The following is a 20,916-nucleotide window of genomic DNA, read 5'->3' on the forward strand; positions in this document are numbered from 1 at the left end:
GACAAAAATCCTTGAGGGGCACACTTGGTCACAAAACTATTGGCAATCAGACCTAGAACCTTGACAAATATGGAAATTATCATAATAAAAAGTTTCAAATACATATACCTGCTACCAAATTCCCCCAATAACCTCCAACTGAAAAAATAGTTACTAGTATATTTTAAACAAATAATTGCATAAAACTGTAATTAATACATATAAATTTATACAAATAGCTAGAGGAGCAACTGCATTTTTATAAATCAGTTGTTCTGACATCAAACATGAATCTTAGGAGGTTAAACATCTTTTAAATAGACAGGGAAGGAGACAGGATAAAAATGAAGGTGACTAGGGAAATCTTTATAGAAAGGAAGACTAGAGAGACATACACTATAATTAAAATGCTCCAATGTACCTGAGATAAACAGAGACTACAGGTTCAGAAGACCACACCCCTCCCTAAGAACACAGACCCAAGCTACAGTCAAAATTTGTTCTACATTTACTTTGTTTGTTCACAACTTTCCTATATCGAGAGATGGTTAATGTGTGTTTAGGTATGTGAGGAACTGCAAAAGAGACCAGTCTACCAAATAAATGACTTTACAACTTAGTCATCTTTCAACTAAGACTAATAAAATTAGAGAAACTAAGACAGGGCAGATGTGATTTACTAAAACACAGTCATACTTTCTTCAACTGTAAAGTTAGCAAAAAAAAAAAAAAACAAAACAAAACCTCAGGGGCGTCAGAACCCATGAAGAAAGAATATGGGGACAAACCCTCCGCAGCATGAGAGATCATACCTTCTTTGTTCCAGCCAGGCTGTACTGATGAGGGCCTCTAAAAGAAGCCACCCTGAATACTGTGAACAAGTACTGACCGTGCACTACGGCAATAGCAGACCTAGAAAGGTGTTGCAGGAACCAAGTTACAAATGTAGTACCATGTAAAGTCTGTATATTAAAACAACAGGTGAGTTCAACTACATACAAAAACCTAAATAAACAGCATGGGAATAAAGTACCAGTAAAATCACAGGTTTGATTTAAAATGATCTCTTGCCTATTTTATAGACTCACAAATATTAATGAAAGAGTTCATTATGATTATAATCTCACGGCAGTTAAAAAATACACTGTGATGCCAGTGAGCTTTACATCGACATGTATGTAGGACCGTATGTGCACTGGCATACCTTCTTCTATGTAAGCACCATCCAGCGTCCAGGAGCATTTAATAAACAATCTCTGGTAGAATTATCGCCAAATCAACATATTCCTTTTTAAATAGCCAACATAAATCACACTCAATAAAGTTTACTATAAATTGGCAATCCTATGGTTTGAACATCTTTAAAGTAGAAAACTATAGAAACACTAAAAAAAAAAATTAGTATAGCCAGTAGCTAAATATTAAAAAGAATGAACTTCCCATGGCCTTGAAATAACATTCCTTCACTTCAGAATTAAAGAAAACAACCTAAAGTGAAAGCAGTCGATATTTATTTGTCAAGTATAACTATTTAAGTCCCTGAACAACCCTCTGAGCTAGTGCTAACATTAGCCCCTCTTTCCAACTTAAGAAACTCATAGTTTATACATGGCTGAATTAAAAACTAAACTCTTGAAGTTTTACTACTGAGTCAATATTAACTATTCCCCTATACTGTCTCATTTAAAAAAAAAAAAAACCCTTCTTTATGTAAGGACCTGAAAAGCCATAATGGAACAATGAAAAAAATTATTCATAAATATCTATAAGCTCAATTGGTTCAGAAATAAGTGCAAGTATATATATATATATTTGAATATATAATAATATTTATATATAAATATATGAGTGCATATATATTTATATTTATAGAGGGGGAGGGAGGAAGGGAGGAAGGATGGGAGAGAGAGAGAGAGAGAACTGTAAAAAGAAAAAGAGCATTCTAGGCTTTATGGCAGAAGGGGGATTGGGGAGGAACAGCTAATAATAAGGCCATTTGTGGGATCATATGGAAACCTAATAGAGTAGAAGATTTCTAAATTACATACATACATGAAGGTGATCTAAATGGAATCCATAAACGGGGAGACAGAGCCCAAACTAAAAATCTCTTGTCAACAAAGTATCAGGTAGAATAATTATTCTAATCATGATCACCAAGAAGATGTAATAGGAAATAAGCTATTTTACTCTAGAAAGCAATCTTAAGAAGGTCTTAAAGTGACCGTCACTGAGAAGTGATTCACAAACCCTAGTAATTAATTCGTGAAGAGGCAGGAAAGACACCACATGAATAGACTTAACTTTGTCTGGACTTGAACAAATAAAGTTATAGTAAATGACTCCTATCTCACAGACATCTAATTCTTAAGAATTTCTTCCTATACTCCAGGCTCATCACAGTGCCACTTTACTAACACACGTGCTTCTGAAGCTTAATTTATGAAGCATAATAATTCCTACCACATTATCAGAGCTGTAGGAAAACAGCATTGTTTCCAAGCATTTATTATAACAAATAAAAAACAGTAGAGTCTATTCCCAACAGTATATCAATACTGTCTGTCGCCTCTGTTCTAACAGGCAGCAGGCAAGGCTAAAAGAAGGGGGGAAAGGAGACAAAAATGGCAACAGCTTTTTGGGAGGCAAGGGGAGATGCTCAGATATGATCATGATCTGTAGAGATTAAATGTTTTTCTGTTGAAAAGAAAACATTCTTGGCTTGAAAATGTAAAAAAAAGTAGAAAAAAGGTAAATAAAGAATAAATTCATTTTTGAAAACTAAATGATAGATGGTTCAACTCATATGCTGAAGAAAAGGAAGAAAACCACACTCACCTTTCCCCCCTTTTTGATACTAGGGACGAAACAAAGTCCAACAAAAGACACGAGAGATCATTCAAGTAAATGACCTCAGGGAGCTGGAGAGACAACCCAGTGCTTAGGAACACTGGTTGTTCTTCCGGAGGACCTAGGTTTGTTGTGGGAATTCATTCAGCCAATAGCCATTTGTGTGCTGGCCCATTAGGGTGTGGTTTGAAGTACTATAAGTGCAGACAGAAAACATGGTAGTCAGAGTTCAGTTTGCAGCTTCCAGTAACCACAGAGGATAAACAAACAAACAAACAAACAAATAAATACTTTTATCGTTTTTTTCTGGGTTCTTGTGGACCTCCTTAAATATGCATAGGTTCAATTCCCAGCACCCACATGGCATTTCACAATTGCCTATAAATCCTTCTCCAGGAGATCTGATACTCTCACACAGACATACATGCAGGTAAAATACTAATGCACATAAAATAAAAAAATAATAATAATAAAAGTAAAAGTCATTTTTTAAAAAAGGAAAGAAAATGGCCTCAAACTAGCACTGGTGTATATCTGGTGAAAGGCACCGCAGAGAAGGCTAGGGAAGCGGCTCAGCGGGTAAAGTACCAACAAGTATGGGAATCTAAGTTCAAAACCCCAGAATCTCCGTAGATGCCAAGAGCAGCAGTGTACATTTGTGACCTGGATCCTGGGGCAGAAGAGCAGGATTCAAGAAGCTCAGTCTCTTCAGTAAGAGCCCATCAGCCTGCAGCCACGTCTACGGGACACTCTCTTTCCCTGTGACCTTCCGCATGTCATTTACAAGTTTTCCTTTTGTTTTGATTTTTATTCCTGCCTCTGTGAAAATTTAGATAACAACATCTACTTGTCATGGTTTAAAAAGAGAACTTGCTAGATGTGGTAGTTATGGTTGAAACAGGGTGATTCCTTGAGCCCAGGACTTCAAATCAAGTCTATACAACAAGACCCCATTTAAAAAAAAAAATACATCATTAAAAATGAGAGTTTATAACAAAGGTATCTGGCACACAATGCCAAATAACTATTGTTATAGTATCAGTGATATGATCACTAGACAAATTCCATGTTTTCTGCATTCCTATCTATTTCCACTGTCTCCAAACTTCAATTAGTTTGGCAAATATACCCTTTTCCCCCAAGGAGACAGAAGAAAAAAAAATTGAAAAGTTTAGACTATAAGTAATGAAACCAATCTCTAACATTTCTGGTATGGTATCTACAAACAAAATTCTACAATTATACTTGAACAAAAGTAACTGTCTACAAAAGCACTCAATCTCCCACGGGGAATATGATCACTTAGACATTTAAGCAAGAATATTATTTCCTATTCTATATCCCAGAAACCAAAAAAAAAAAAAAGGCAATTTCCACTAAGTAATGACTGGAATACAAAAGTAAAATCTTTAAAAATTGTAACAGATAAAATGAAAAGTTGATTAAAACTGTACAGCTTAAGACACATTCAAAACCCACTGCCTTCAAAAGATGATAAAGAATCAAAAACATATTAACATGAACCCCAAAAATGCTCATTTTAAAAATTCAAGGACAAAGTAAAGGAGGGGGAAAGTCAACTACTTCTATTTCAGCTGAAGAATCATTAATTTCAACCCTGACTTGTATATAATATTATGCAACATGAAGGAATAGAAAAAATTTGCCTTGATTAGTGCCTCATCAATGGCCCCAACGTGCTTGTCATGTCTGATAAAGATGGCATAATACTTCAAAATCATAGCTTAAAATGTTAGTGTTTTAGGACTAGAGAGATGTGTCAGCAGTTAAGACTTGTTCTTCCAGAGGCTCCAAGCTCAGACCCAGCACTCACAGTGTAACTCAAAACCACCTGTTATTCCAGTTCCAGGGGAACCAATGGCCTCTTCTGGCCTCCATGGGACCCACACACCCATGTGCTCACAGAAGCATGTGCACGTATGTATACTATTCTGGCCCAGAGTAAAGAGGGGGCCATATCTGGCGATGAAAAGCTTGCATTTTACAGTATGATAGAAGCAGAATTTTAGATCATAATTAGAAACCATAAACTATTACCTATTATCTAAATCACAAAGCTGGGCCTGCTCTATCATTTCGAATTATTAATAGTAAATCATTTATGCTCCTGGTTAAAAAAATTCAATAATATCTTTCAACCAAATAATTCTTATACAGCTTCAAAATGTCAATTTTCTACAAGTAAACCTAAAAAGGAATTCAAACAATCTGTTACTATTCAATAGCGGTAGACAATGACAATGACAGGGAGAGCGTGACCATGATCAACATGACTATTCTGTTGGATTATTTGACAAAATAAAACAAAACCTTTAAAATATATAGTATTTAGACAGGTCAAGAAAGAAAATAAATTTTCTTTGTGACAACAGAAACAAAGGTCCCTAACAAAATATCTATTATTAACTAGAATCCAGCACTCTAACAAAGGAAAAGAACCATGCTTATGTGAAGGCTTTTCCACAGGTTTAAACTAAGTTAATACTAGGGTAGAAATCAGTCAATATATTGTTATCAACAGACAAGAGTGATCACCTTAATAATTACAAAAAAAAAACACGACAAAATCTGTCATCCACTTATGGTAAAAAAAAATTATTAATGGACTAGGAATCAAATGGAACTTTCCCATAAAACAAAACAATTGGAAGCTAACATCAGATACCAGGGTAAAATCTGAATGTTTCGTCTAAGATCAAGAACAACATTTTGGTATCTATCCTTAACTCTCCCATTCTTAAGGGCCTAATCAATTACAATCAGGCAAGAAAATGAAACAAAAGATGTACAGAAGGTAAAAATTACTGTTATTATTTTGGTGTTCACAAATAAAAGTGATTACAAAGAAGACTTCAAAGAACTACCAAGGAAAAAACTGTCACCAGAATAGGTCAGTTTAAAATAACTGATACACAAAACCAAATTGTATTTCTGTATGGTGGCCAGAAAAAAATTACAAACTGAAATTTTTTAAGTTTCATGTAAAATAGTATAGAAAAAATACCAAATAATAAAAGACTAATCTAACAAAATAAGTGTGTGGTATATGTAAGCAATGCTGAAAGGTAGTAAGGGGACCTAAAAAAAATAAGTGAATATTATCATATTCATAGAATCAAAAGACTCAGAATTGAGGTGTCAATTGGCTCCAAACAGATTTAAAGCCTCAATGCAGTGTTAATGAAGACACCAGCAGGCTTTGTGTACAAATCAAATAGCTAATTTTAAAACCTATGAAAATGTAATGGCACCAAAAAAGCCAACATGTATTATTATGGATTAATGCTCTTGTACACTGTAAAGATTTGTCACTCATATTGGTGCAATACTGATTAGTCAATAGCCAGGCAGAAAGTATAGGTGGGGTAACCAGACTAGGAGAATTCTGAGAAGAGATAAGGCAGACTCACAGTAGTCATCCAGAGGCAAAGGAAGCAAGAGAGAATGCCTTACTGAGAAAAGGTGCCAAGCTACGTGGCTAAACATAGGTAAAAATTATGGGTCAATTTAAGTTGTAAGAGGTAGCTAGTAACAAAAGGTAGCCTGAACAATAATTAACATAAGCCTCTGTGTGTTTATTTGAGACTGAATGGCTGTGGGACCAGGCATGACAAAAAAAATCCATCTACAATGTAAAGTGGAGAAAGGGATACCAAATTGAAAAACAGAAAGTAATTTGATTTCAGGTTTACCATAAAGCTACTACAATCATGACAGATGTCATTAGTCAAAATAAAACACAGAAGAAATCACAACACATACACACACCCAGTGTCTTTCAACTGATTTCAACAAGGAGTCGAGGTAATTCAATGGAAAAAGGGCATCATCTTTCCTATGAAAGGTAAGGAATCTATTGAATACCAATAAACAAGAACCAAAAAATTTAAGTTGGCCCCTGACTTAGCCCCATTCACAGAAACTAAGTGGAAATAAATTTTAGTTCTTAATAAAAGGCTAAATCTCTAAGAGTTCTGAAAGAAAATATAGTACAAGATTTTCATAACATTCTATTGACCACAAACTTAACAGATATGATACTTATAAATTATAAAAGATAATAAACACTTCAAACTTTAACACTTCTGCTCTTTGTAAGACATAACTGAAAGAAAATACTAGCAAAACACATCTAATGAGGGATATGTATCTAAAATACATAAACAACCCAGTCAAATAAGCAATACAATTTCTTAAAAAGCAAAAGATAGATGTTTTATCACACAAAACATAAAGACAGCAAATATAGGGTGAGAGGACGTTCACCATTAGTCGTCACAAGGGAAACACCATAAAAATTTAATAGACTTGGCTATGTAGCTGAATTTAAAAACAAGCAATATTGAGAGTTTTAAGGACTCACAAATGTTCAAACAAACCCATCTCGTAAGTAACTGTAGAGCTTCTCTCCAAGAAAAACACATACTTACTTGCCTTACGTCCTGACGTGTATCTACCCCACTAGTGTACATACATTCCAAAGAAATGAAAAAAGGTTGTGCAAACATAACTTTTGTCATAATTACCATAAATTGTGAACAATGCCCACTGATAAACATCTTGCAAATCCTCATACTATGAAGTAGAGCTCAGCAACTAAAAGGAACAAGGGACTGATGACTACAGTAAAAGCAAGTACACACATGATCCTACAAACTCTACGGTTCTATCTACACGTCATCATGAAACTACAAAAGTTAAATCAGAGGTTAAGAACAGAATGCAGTAACAATACAAAGGGGATGAAGCAATGTTTTAATGATGAACAGTTTCACTCTGGATTGTTAAAATTATTAAAACCTTTTTTTTTCAAGCCAAAATGTAGTTCGTAAGAGATTTTTTTACTATCTATTACATAAATTTACCTTTTTAGAAAGGTGTTTTATAGACAGTGCGCTGTACAAATCTTTTTGAGGACTCTCAATCCAGTCAAGCTGACAATCAACATCAATCATCACACTGTCTTAATAGATTAGAATAAAATCCAATGCCTTATTCTTATTTCATTTACTTAAAGTAATCACAGACTTTAAATAGCTTAATTTAAAGCAGAATAGGTCAGTATGGGATTTTGCTCCACACTATATAATCAGCACCTACTTCACAGGGTATTCAGGAAATAAATGACATGCTTTTTATAAACCATCCCTCTCGATAGTCAGTCTCAGTAAGCCTATCAGCCACTTTGTATCTCTAGTTACTTTAGGAAACACTTTCCAAAGTTTCCTGGTTCAAAATCAGGTACTAGCTGTAACTTGCGATTTTTAGAAACACTCTACAATGAGTAAGAGTCAGGCTGAATTTTTCACTCAATTCTTTCAGGAGCTCACCAAAAGTAATGAGAAATTTCTACTTAAGATACTAACTTGGTTCTCAAAATCAAGTTATCTCATTAAAAATAAGTTTCATGGACTGGGGAGATGGCTCAGTGATTATGAGCACTGGATGGTCTTCCAGGGACCCAGGTTCAATGGTAGCTCACAACTGTCTGCAACTCCAGTTCCAAGGGATCTAACACCCTGATATAGGCATGCATGTAGGCAAAACACTAATGCACATGAAATAAAAAGACAGGTAGATGATAGGTAGGTAGGTAGATAATTTCATGGGACTCGAGAATCAGTGGCTAAGAACACTTGTTACCCTCACAGAGAACCCAAGTTCAGTTCCCAGCAACCAACTAACGGCTAACGACCATCCCTGACTCCAGTTCCAAGTTCTTCTGGCTTCCACAAATACCACATACATAAAATGCTAACACACATGCAGGCAAAACACTCGTGCGCATAAAATAGGTAATTTTTAAACAAATGAATTCATTTCATATTCAGAAAGATGAAATACTAATAGCCAACAGCTCTTGGAGAGAGAAAACAGCTTCCTTCAGTGGTAAGGTCCCAGGTAGGTAGCCTTTGCTCTAGAGGACAGATCTACACCCACAAGCATGCTGGAAACTCCAAAATGATTTGGTCGGTTATATATAAGGAGGAGGAAACAGATGATATGGAGATAGATATAGACACAGGTGCATGTAGTGATATTTCATTTGTATTTTAATAAAGCTTGCCTGAAGATCAGAACACAAAACAACCACACTAGTCAGCCATACTGGCTAGGCAGAGGTGACACAAACCTTTAATTCCAGCAGCCACACTAGTTAAGTCATAGAGGCCTGGAGGTGGTGGTGCACGCCTTTAATACTAGCACTAGAGAGGAATATAAGGCAGGATGAGACAGGAACTCGCTCTCTTTCAGGCTGAAGATTTCATAGAGGTAAAAACTCTCTAGTAGTTTGGCTGCTTTGCTTTTCTAATCTTCAGGTTGAACCCCAATCTATCTCTGGGCTTTTATTATTCGTGTTACAGATGTAGATATAAATAGACAGAAAGATTCACACACACACACACACACACACACACAGAGAGACACAGATATATCATGGAGAGAGGCCATAATTATACATGCATAGACACGAAGCAATGAAGGGGTGAATCTGATCAAAATAAAAATGGACTTACATATGAGGAAAATAATTTTTTTAAAGTGCACGTAATTACCACTGCTGTTCATACTAACGTGGTCCATCGAGAGACTGGATGGTGACTCATAGAGAAGGATTATCACAACGTGACAATAACCCTCACTGCCCTTCATGTCACAATCTTTACTACAACCACTTTCAAAACATGGCAGTAAAAACCATTAAAAAAGACTGACTGACAACCTCAAGCTTTGAAGTTAGGAAGAGTATGAGAATTCTTTGACACTTTTCCTGTATTTAAACACAAACAGAAATGAAGAGCACACAACGCAGACACTCACCCTAAGCTCCTCTTAGTTGTTCTTCTCATGACTTTGCAAAGGCTACAATTAGCAGAGTAAAGAGGCAAGAGAAGACTCCATTTGGAGTAAACTTACCGACAATGCTTGATTCTCTTTAAGATCCAACCCAAACACATCACGCCGCTTCACTGTGAGGAAATCAGCGTCGAGCCCATCTTCCTCATCATCATCTCTGACTAAGAACTGCACAGGACCTTCCTTGGCATCCTCCTGTGCCTCTTCAGTTTTGAGAACAGATTCAGTACGAGGCTCTCCTGCTTTTCCCAGTTGCTCTTCCATTTCTTCATCTTCTGTGTCTTCGCCCTGCTCCTCACTCTCACCACTGGCCAGCCTGGATTCTGTCTCTTCTAGTTGCTTTCCACTTTTGTGAAGGATGGACATTTTCTCACTGAAATAAGCTCGAAATTCTTCTACTTCGTCATTGCTGAGGGAGGGAACCCTGGGCTCAATTGTTTCAGTGACTTGATTCCTTACCACTCCTGTGCTGGGCTGCTTCTCCATCTTTTGAAGAAATCTTATTCGTGGAGCAACAGCAAGACCAAGAGACCTTCAGGAATGAAGAGAACAAAGGTAATTATTTCATTATAGTGATGGTATGTGGATAGAAACACAACTTTTAAAAAGCAAAGGTTAAGCTAGGCGTGGTAGCATAACCCTTTACCCTTATTAAACCCAGTGCTCAGGAAGCTGAGGCAGACACATCTCTGTGAGTTAGAGGACAGTTCCAGGTCTGCCAAGGCTCCATAGTGAGACAAAGCCTCCAAATAAGTAAATAATTAAATGGCAGCTTTATCTACTGTTTTCCCCCTATATAATTCATAATAGAAACTGCAAAGTTCATTATTGAAAATCACAAACTCAGAAACAGAGCTAAGGTTCAAAATGCACAGCTCTGTCATTTAGTAGTTGTATAATCTCAAGAATATTCAACTCTCAAGAAAGTTTTCTTATCTGCAAAATGTAATGATTGAGAATTCCTACCTAATAGAGTTGTGATAAAGTTAATAAACATGCAATACAGTGAAAATAATAAATAGGCAACTGTGGCAGTCATTTCTATCATTGCTGCCGTCGTGATATGAAGGGTGAGACAATGAGTTTATATATACCAGAGGATTTCTAATAATGGAGTACAGGGACATGGTTTTCAGAAACTAAAACCTGAATTCCTTGAAGACAAGAGTATATATGCACATGCAATTCTATCAATGAATGAAATGACCTCCATACATTGGCCACTCAAAGTATTTCCCTAGTATATTTTTAACCTTCTATCTTATAAACATGGCAAATGCTTTAGTTATCATAGGCTTCTAAAGGAAAACCTACACCTCAAGAAAATTATACATCTGAGTATCAACATAAACTAGAAGCACAGTCAAACTATAATGATAACTCAGACTTAACATAACGATTTGCCTTGTATAAACATCACCAAAAGCAAGTCCTCAACAACAAACAGGACGTTTACTAGTTTGATGCAACAAGACAGCTGCTGTATATACGACCCTGCAGTATTCAAAACCTACGCCCATCATTTGTAAATACTGCAGCAGCCAGAAAAAAACACGCTGAACTACGCATAAAATACAACAGTCGCTAAAAACCCAAATCTTTGCTTCATATTTAAAAATGATGAAACTAGGAACTAGTAAATAAGCATAAGGAATCAAAAGCATGTTTTCCATGGCACAGGATTTTTCCCATTTAATACTAAAATAGTAATGCTATCTAATAAAGGGGGTTTACAACTCACAGATCATATAATATTAAATGTAGAATCTAACAGAATAGAAAGCAGCAGCTTACCTAAGTCAAATTTTTTGTTATGAGAAAATGGAAAGGATATAAAATATTCTCATGTATGAAATCCTCAAATAAAATATTTTTTAAATTTTCTTTGTTAAACTCAATTTAGAAGTAAAGGCATTCAAATTCCTAGAAAACAAGCCAAGCATTCAGACTTTGCCTAAAGCATATTTTATCTTGGAAACCTAAGATAAACATTAAGCTACAATAAAGCTCAAGGGTACTTAAAAGATTTGGTCAATGCATTTCTCATAGATAGGACTCCAACAAAGAGGGAGTTTAAAAGTTAAAAGGTTATTTTCATTTTTTGTGATCTCACAACTATTCCAACAAAACCAGTTAGTCCTTCCATACATTCAGCAACCTGAGTCACTAAATCTTGCAACATCTTGCAACAGTAACGGAAAGTGTCCATAAGAGATAAAGACTGAAAAAATAAACAAAACTTATAAATATGAACCTCCTGACAATAAGAACTAAAATACTGGTTAACTTCCAAGAGTTAATCTAACATACTTCTCTGCAGATTTTCAACAGACTGTTCTAAGGTGAAGAGCAGACTCTTAGAGGAAACCCTAGGAGTGATCCCTCCAGCTTTGTTACAGCTGCTATCAATACTTACAGTGCATATTCAGTAATAGGTAACTTGCTCACATTAAATACTTCTTTATCCTTCATAAGATACACTGAACGTATGTAGGAGACAAAGCACTGTAAAATAAAAAATTAAGAATTAGCCTAAACCAATAGAAAACTAAGAGATAATGCAGTAGTAGTTGTTGTCCTCCTCGGCGGGCTACTCAGTCTAGGGGTTGTAACCCGCCTGGCAGTTCAGTAATTCCAGGGCCCCGGAGAGGTGCTATCTGGAAGATAATGGGCGAGAGAGGAAGGAGGCCAAGCGGGGTTCTTGTCAAAGCCTCCGTTTATTAGAGACAGGGTTACAGCTTATATAGGATGAGGAGTTTGGCGGGGGGGGGGGGGGGGGGCACAGGGGTCTGGACTCTTGCCACGTGGTTCATGTTGGTCACGTAGGCCAGGAGGTTACGTTTGGTCAGGTCACATAGGCCAGGAGTTCACACGTTGACACACCTAGTTCTCTAGATAGTTTGGAATGTGGGGTGGGTTCCGCTAACAGATGGCTCTCTATTAACAGATAATAGGGTGTGGGGTAGGCTCTGTCAATAGAACAGTTCTCAATACAATTGGAGGTGTGGGGTTCTCTGCAAACTCCCCAGGGCGATGGTTCCTATAATAATTTTGGGGGGAAATTGGCTCCTGACAAGTAGTGAAAAAATACAAACTAGATCAACAAACTCTAATTTGCATACACAGAAAAATAAACCGCTACAACTGTAATATTAGGAAAGATTTTGCATTTTATTCCAACACGATACAAAATATTACATAGCTGTGCATGGTGGTGCACTGCCTGCAATTCCATCACTTGGGAGGTAGAGACAGACATTGGAAATTCAAGGCCGACCAGGGCTACATAAAATCTTACCTCAAATGAGAAAATCCTTAACTTCCCAAAAAGCTACTGATATTAATTAGCACTACTTAATTATAATGAAGTGCAATGAAATAACACAGGCAACAGAATAATACAGATAGAGTATCTGTACTGATTACATGGTATTAACTGAGCAAAAGTCAGCATTTTTCTAAATTGAAATTTTCTCATCTATCAAAAATACAACAGTAATAACTAAGTGTTATGACAATGAGAAATCCATATAGAGCACCCAAAATATCTTCTGAAATATAGCAGATGCATATAAATTTTTGTTGATAATACTACTGTAATAGTCAAAAAATAATTTTTTCAACAAAATAAAATTTCACTATAAGTGAGTCAAATTTTGACAGAATGGCAGTTTTCCCTTTTATATTGTGATTTCAAATAATTTACCATCATCCTGGAAATTTTTACTTCTACTTTTTTAAAATAAAGCTATGCTCATGACACCACTATGTCATCTTGATCCTATCAGTTTGTGAAACAAGTAGATAATAAAATCCATCTCAGCAAGTACTTTTACTTTAACAATATTTTGAGAAGGGCTAGGGAGATGGCACAGTCAATAAAGTACTGACCATCGAAGCTTGAGAACTGGAGTCTGAATGCCCGGCATCCGCATTAAAAGGCTGGCATGCAGAATGTGCCTGTAATCCCAGCACTGGGAAGCCAGTAACAGAAGGATCCCTGCAACATGCAGCCCAGTTAGTCCAAGCCTAGCCGGATGCATCACTCCAGGTACAGTAAGAGACTTTTTACTAACTAATAAGGTTAGAGAATGATTGAAGAAGACATCCATAACTGACCTCTGACCTCCACACATATGTCCATACACATGTATGCATACCTACACGGAAACATGCACACAAAGAATACATACAATACACATACAAAAATGTTATAAAGTATATTTAATCCTTCTGTTCATATTTTCTTCTGTGTCTCTACATTCACACCAATCTTTTCTACCCAACTAATCTCCCAACAAACCATTTCCTGTCTCCAAAGGCCTTAACAATGAATGCTGCTGGTTCAAAGGTATTTCCTCTGCAGTCACTCACAAGAAATAATACCACGTGCTTATAGGTTTTGTTCCATCAAGATTAATCAAAAGCTAGAAAGTCATTTTTCTGAAACCAGATAGCATGATGGTGCTGGGCAAAGAGCCATTCTGCTTAACCATGTGTGACACCAATAAGGCACATCGTCTATTTCAGTGTGCTAATCTATTTCTAGATGGCTAATATTCTATATGCTTAAACCAGTGAAACTACATCTTTTCAGCATTTTCTATCTCCTGAACCAATAAACAAATAACCTGCCAGTCATGTAGTAAATCACAACACTATCAGCGTTTTCAGCATCATGGGGTTTTTAATTCCTAACATTTCTCCTCACAAATAACTGATCTGAAGATTGATTAGTCTTACTTGACCATTCCAGAATGTGCACACATTTCAAAATGTCAGATGTACATCATAATAAAATGTCAGTGTAGGCAATTTCTTACTAAGACTTTTTTAGTTCAGAAAAGCTATTCAAGAATAGTAAGTCATATTAATTAATAGGTTCAAATTTCATTGCTGGAGATAATTTGCTAAAATTCTATGCCACCAAGAAATTCAGCTTAGTAAAGACAATATTAATCTCTCCACCAGAAAATGCAATCAGAACTTATAATAATTTCATTGAAAAAATAAGTAAAGTTTATCAAGTATACTAGATACCAGGCTGCTTTAAACCTAAAAATCATCTTAGAACTTCCCCTGTGTCTCTAATAAAATTAAACACAGGTAAATTTAAGAAATATTTTTTTAATTAAGGTAAATTTTAAGAAACACTTTTAAAAATTAAGAATTAATTTTAGGATTAAAGAAATAAAAATTTCACTGTTTAAACCTTTTAGCTATGACCATGCAACACTGATTATATAAACTCATTCTAAAAAAAAAACACTGGATTCAAAGTTGACTTACCCTTTGAGCTCTTTCTTTTAAATCTTGATCTTGGGCTAAAAATGACTCTAGCTTTTTCTGAACATCAATAAGTTTTTCTGGATTGATTCTTTTTAATAAAAAAAATAAATAAAAATGGTTAAACTAAAAAAAATCTCAATTTTGAAAACAGAAATAATAGACAGCATTTTCAATTTGACTTTTGAGTGTTTAACATTATTTCTCATCTAAGAGACACCTTTTTTTTTAATTTCAAACTGATTATTACATTACTCCAACACTAGAGTAGCAACAAGGAAATAATAAGAGTAGATGAAGTTGTTTTCCTTTATTAATAGAGAAATTTTTCAAAACACACAAAGCTACTCACCTCAAAACTTAATATGTAGTCAATTTTTATCTTCTATATTCTCAACCAGCTCTTTCACTATCTAACAGTTCAAATTACTTTAAGACAAATCAAACTATTTTTTAATGTTTCCAATACAAGTAAGACTCTGATGGATTCCACTATGCCCAATGTACACATCCTCAATGAAAGGAGATTATGTTTCTTTGAAATGAAAGAACCACCCACAAAATGATTTCATTCAAGAGGTATTACCCTTTCAAACCTTCATTGCTCCTTGAAACTAAGAAGTTCTCCTTTCTTTTATTTTTCTCTGCTACATTCTGCAAAACTGTTTCAATATAAATAGTATTTTTGAAGGTGTCAGAGCTGGGGAGATGACTTGGCTGGTAAAGTGCCTGCCATGTATGCATAAGGATCTAAGTTCAGCTCTTCGGAGGCACTATAGTATGTGTCTGTAACCTCAGCCCTTTCGGGGAGGATGGAGATAAACTGAAGGACAGGTAGAACCCTGCCCATCATTAGGTAGGCTGCCAGACTAGCCAGAGTGATGAGCAGCAGGTTCAGAGCGAGAGACTGTCTCAAAAAAACAAAGATGGAGTATGGTGATCAAGGAAAGACACCAAACTGAACCTCGTGCCCCCACGAGACAGAGACACATGTACAGGCACACATGAACACGTACACTACACACATAAACAACATTAACAACACAAGCACAAACAAATTTTTTTAATATTTTCAAGAAGAAGTCAACTAAAGTCAGAGGTGGTGATAAATGCCAATGATATCAGTATTTGGGAAGTGGAGACCACCTAAGCTACACACACAGGACATTTGAAGGTAGCCTGGGATACATTGAGACCCTATCTCAATCAATCAATGAAGTAATCATTCAACCAATAAATAATTCTTTACCACTACTATGTTTGTTTCAACATTCAATAGATAAATTAATATAACCTATCACACATATATATATACATATACACACACACACACACACATATATATATAAAGGTAAGTAATAAAAACAAGTTACTTATAAACTGTAAATAAAAAACTTGTAACATCTCTTTAAAAAATGAAGGTTAGACTTAATATTAACCTTAGCAGAAGTGCGAATCTTCCAGTTTCCCCCCTAAAATTAAGAACAAAGCAGGGGGTGCTGGAGAGAAGGCTCAGCAGTTAACAGAGCAATAGCCACTCTTCCAGAGGACCTGGGTTCAATTCTCAATGCCCACATGGCAGCTCCCAACTATCTGTAGCTCCAGATCCAGGTGATCTGACACCCTCTTTTGGCTCCCTCCAGCACCAGAAATACAGCACAAAGGACATACATGAAAGCAAACAGCCATACACATAAAATGACAAGGAAATAAAAAAGCAGGGAACTCTGCTTTTCAATGTAGTAAATCGAAGAAGTAGAAGTAGAAGTAGAAGTAGTAGTGGAAGAGGAAGAGGAAGAGGAAGAGGAAGAGGAAGAAGAAGAAGAAGAAGAAGAAGAAGAAGAAGAAGAAGAAGAAATACTGATTGAGGAAAAAATAAAGCTATATTTGTTTGAAAGTGAAATGACAACCTACTTGGAAAATCAAAAGAAAAGAACAAAATGTTCCTGGGACTATTGAAACGTATAACAAGGCTTCAGAATGCAAATATACCAAAGGCTAAGAAAGTCTAAGCAAGATCTACATTTTTTTTAAAGCCCAAAAAACTATGATTAAAGAAATCAAATAACCATGATTATTCGGTTTCAGGGAAATTCAATCTCGTCACGGTTTAAATCTATTTCTCACTTGATCTGCAGATTCAATGTAATACCAATACAAATACCAGCCAGTTATTTTATGGGTATCAATAAACTGATTCCAAACACAAGCTCCAGGGCTTTGGCAAAAGAACAAATCAAGGAGAACAGAGGCCCAAAATACAGTCACATGTACAGTCAACAGACCTTTGACAAAAGAACCATAGCAACATAAGGAAACAAAGTTAGTCTTTCTAATAAATGATATTAGAACTGGATGTGTAAAACACATGAAACCTGGAACATACTTAAAAAAAGTTCAACATAAATCATAGATATAAATATAAAGCAGAAAGGGCTCAGGAGACGGCTAACTGGGCAAAGTATTAATTACACAAGCAGGAAAACCTGAGTCTGGATCTCCAACACCAACTTGATAAACAGACACAGCTATACACACCTGAAGCCCCAGCACTGGCCTGAGGGGCGGAGTCAGGGGAAAGACAGACCCTAAGAGCTGGCCAGCCAGTCAGGTCAGTGAGAGGCCTCATCTCAGAAAAGAAGGTAGGAAAGCATTTGAAAGAGGCATTCTGACGTGTGCCTCTAGTGTACACACACAAAATTTCTAGCAAAGACTACAGGAGAAAATCTAGATGATCTGGAGTACGGTAAGGACATTAAATGCAGCATTAAAAGGCTAATCCACGGAAACAAATTCATTCGCTGGAGTAGACTTCAGTAAAGCTAGAAACACGACACTCAGGCATTCTTCCTCTGCTCCCTAGCCCACCACCAGATGACCTGCCCTGTTCTGCTCTGCCACACCTCCTTCCTTAACAACACAGCCTCTGAAACCGTGAGCCAAAACAGTCCTTCCTTTAAGGTGGCTCTCTGAGATACTAATTTCAGGGACACCAAGAGAAACCCCCTGTGAACTAGGGACTCCGAGTGACACTGATATGCTGCAGCGAATCAGCAGTGTGCTGGGTGCTGATACTAGAGGAGACGGCATGTGTGAGGTGGCAACGTGGAGCAATTGGACTTTTCCTACACTTGCTGTCAGCCTCAAATTTCTTCTCCTAAGACTTTTTAAAGTCCTTTTATTCCCCCTCTAAATCGGAAGCCAGATGGTTGAATAGATTAGGAGGGAGAAGGCAGTGCAGGCAATGATGTCCTGTTCCCACTGCTAACAGCAACATAGGAACAACCAGCTCTTACTTGATCTCCTTCACAGGTACTTTCTTCTGGAGAAGCTGCTGCACCATCCCTTGTTCTTCCGAGGGTAGTAAAATTAGTAAAGCTTCTCCATCTTCTTTGTATCTAAGCAAAATAAAAATTTTCATTGCATCAATACAATCTTCATTTTACATTCTGACAAGAAGATGAGTACATGACATGAAATCACTTAATTAGTAAATGCTAGAAAAACCCACTTTCTTCCATGATGTCAGAAAAGTAGGACTCTAGCTGCCTTGCATCGAATTTCAATCACTTGCTGTAATTCCCACTGCCTTTAAGACTGTACTTCAAAAGTAGAGCTAGCATCTAAAAAAGAAGCAATTAAACAGAATTCCTCTTTTGAGATGGGGTCTCAATCTTGTAGGCCAAGATGGCATTTCTTTTGTATATAGCCTCAGGCAACAACAGGCCCAATCCCAAAGGGATATATAAAATAAGTTCATACAAATATATTAAGGAGACGGCTTCCACCGAAACCACAAGAGTATTATGACAAATTACTTATTAAACATGGCAACCAAATACAGTGAAGAAATCGGGTTTTGGGAAAAACTGACACATGCCTGTAATCTCTGAATACAGGAGGCTCAGGCAGAAGAACCGCTGCAGGGTCAAGGCAGGGCTGAGATAACAGCAAACTCTGTCTCAGAACCAAAACACAGAAATCAATTCATCTGCCTGTGGATTTTACTGATACCTTTAAAATAAAACTTTTCAGGTCAATTTAAGAAACAGGCCTTCTCCTGCTCTTCCCTCACATGAGCCAAGCCTTACTTTATACCACACCTTCCGAAATCGGCGCTGACACAGGCAAAGGCTCCCTAAAGCACTGACGTTACTAACACCACAGTGCCAACTGGGACACGAGCAACAAAAGAGAATCAAATGGGATATTTAGGGAAACGTTTTACAGAAGAAAACATAATCTCAAAGCAGTCTTTACGCTCATGGTATAAAATCTGAGGGACACATATTTATAACTACCAAGTAACTACTTACTGAGAAGCCATGGCTCAAGAAAAAACCAAACACACAGAAGCAGGGCCCTGTCCTCAAGCAATGTGATACTCATCCTAAACAGAAATGACAAGCTCCTAGGCAGGAGCAACAAACACATAGAAGCACAAGACTCCAGACAACGATCAAAGAATGACAAAGGACAGTCGTAGGCAACAAGCGCCACCAACTCAGAAGTGGAGAAGTGCCCTTCCAAGGAAAGATATGACACAGCAGATGAACTTCAGTCAGGTCTTTAAGGCAGACACAAAGGGGCCCATGGTGTTCTAAGAGAATGCTGGGTCATTGGAGAAACCAGACAATTTAGTAAAGAGAGGCCTAAAAAGGGGAAGTGCACGGCTGGAATGAAAAATGAACAGCGGGGAAGGAGTTAAGAGGTACATTCAAGCCTCATTTCGTACTGCCCTGCATGCCTCTGCAAGAAATTCTATAATACTGTCTGCAAATAATATTTTATCATTAAATGTTGAAAGAAAAATTGGTTTTTGCAACTTAACTAAGAGAAGGTACTGCACTTTTATTATGAAATTTAAAGGAAAGCTTTTTACTTTACATATTAATTTTAAAATCCAACTCTAATGAAGAAGAAAATATATCCTTGTATGAACAGACTGAAAAAGATTAAAATATATCAAAATGTTAAGCTATCTTTTATAGATAATTTGTTATTTTTTTTAAAAAAAACCTTATTAATATGTCTGGCAGTAAAATGGTGAGAAAACAGACATCATGCTGGCTATTTAAAAAGTTGAATGTCTATATGAATAGATATTTAAAAACCAGTAATAAATCCCAGCACTCAGGAGGCAGAGACAGGTGTATCTCTGTGAGTTCAAGGCCAACCTGGTCTACAGAGTAAGTTCTAGGACAGTCAAGGCTACACAGAAAAACCCTGTCTGGAAAAAAAAAAAAAAGTAATACAGGATTTGATTAGTAACACAGAGGATGCTGTAAGAGTATGACAGAGAATATTACCTAATAGTCCAGATATTAAGAAAACTGTCCAGAAATAACGAAGCCTTAAATGAACCTTGAAGAATCAGAAGCCAGTCTAACATTAATTGTAGAGACACAGGAAGGATAGTCAAGTTTTGCAAGGGAAACGGTAGTATTTCAAAGATCAATGAAAACTTGAATATTTTCATCTTCATGCTTATTTAATTGTCTTATAAACAGAAATATGAATATATAAGCACTCCGTTATCTAATTATCTGTCAGAACTCAAGAGCTAGTTGTAAATACCTTTCTCATTGTTTAAATGCAAAATCGTGTGATTCAAAGTTACTCATCTCCATACACTACAAAAAAAAGTATGAATTCAAAATATTCCCCTTTAGCCACTAGACTAAACCATACATGATGGCAGAAGTTATCAGCACAGAAAATAAAGACGCATCCTGACCAAGTAAGAGAGATGACAGACATCACAACTGCTGTGTCAGCTCTCTGAGGGCAAGCCAGGCAGTGGTGGTACACACTTGGGAGGCAAAGCAGGCAGATTTCTGAGTTCTAGGACAGTCTGGACAAACCCAAAAGAGAAGCCAGAGGACAAGCTGAGGAGGTGGCGCCATGAGTGAACTCAGAAAA

At 36.5% G+C, this 20,916-nt stretch overlaps 1 protein-coding gene across 2 annotated transcripts in view; it reads right to left on the reverse strand.

The window, feature by feature from the left end:
• Ddx10 (DEAD-box helicase 10) overlaps positions 1–20,916 on the reverse strand; it is a 154,694-nt gene that overhangs the window by 106,275 nt on the left and 27,503 nt on the right. For both annotated transcript variants that reach the window (XM_041638558.1, XM_041638557.1), the window contains exons 10-13: positions 18,291–18,392; positions 14,998–15,085; positions 12,125–12,213; positions 9,769–10,240 (exon numbers count right to left, since the gene is read on the reverse strand). In XM_041638558.1, coding sequence (XP_041494492.1) covers positions 9,769–10,240; positions 12,125–12,213; positions 14,998–15,085; positions 18,291–18,392 — 751 coding nt within the window. The remainder of the gene's footprint in view (positions 1–9,768; positions 10,241–12,124; positions 12,214–14,997; positions 15,086–18,290; positions 18,393–20,916) is intronic.

This window comes from Microtus oregoni, unplaced genomic scaffold (assembly GCF_018167655.1).
Source record: "Microtus oregoni isolate MIOR12 unplaced genomic scaffold, Mior012 000055F_ref0000237, whole genome shotgun sequence".
Taxonomy (NCBI): domain Eukaryota; kingdom Metazoa; phylum Chordata; class Mammalia; order Rodentia; family Cricetidae; genus Microtus; species Microtus oregoni.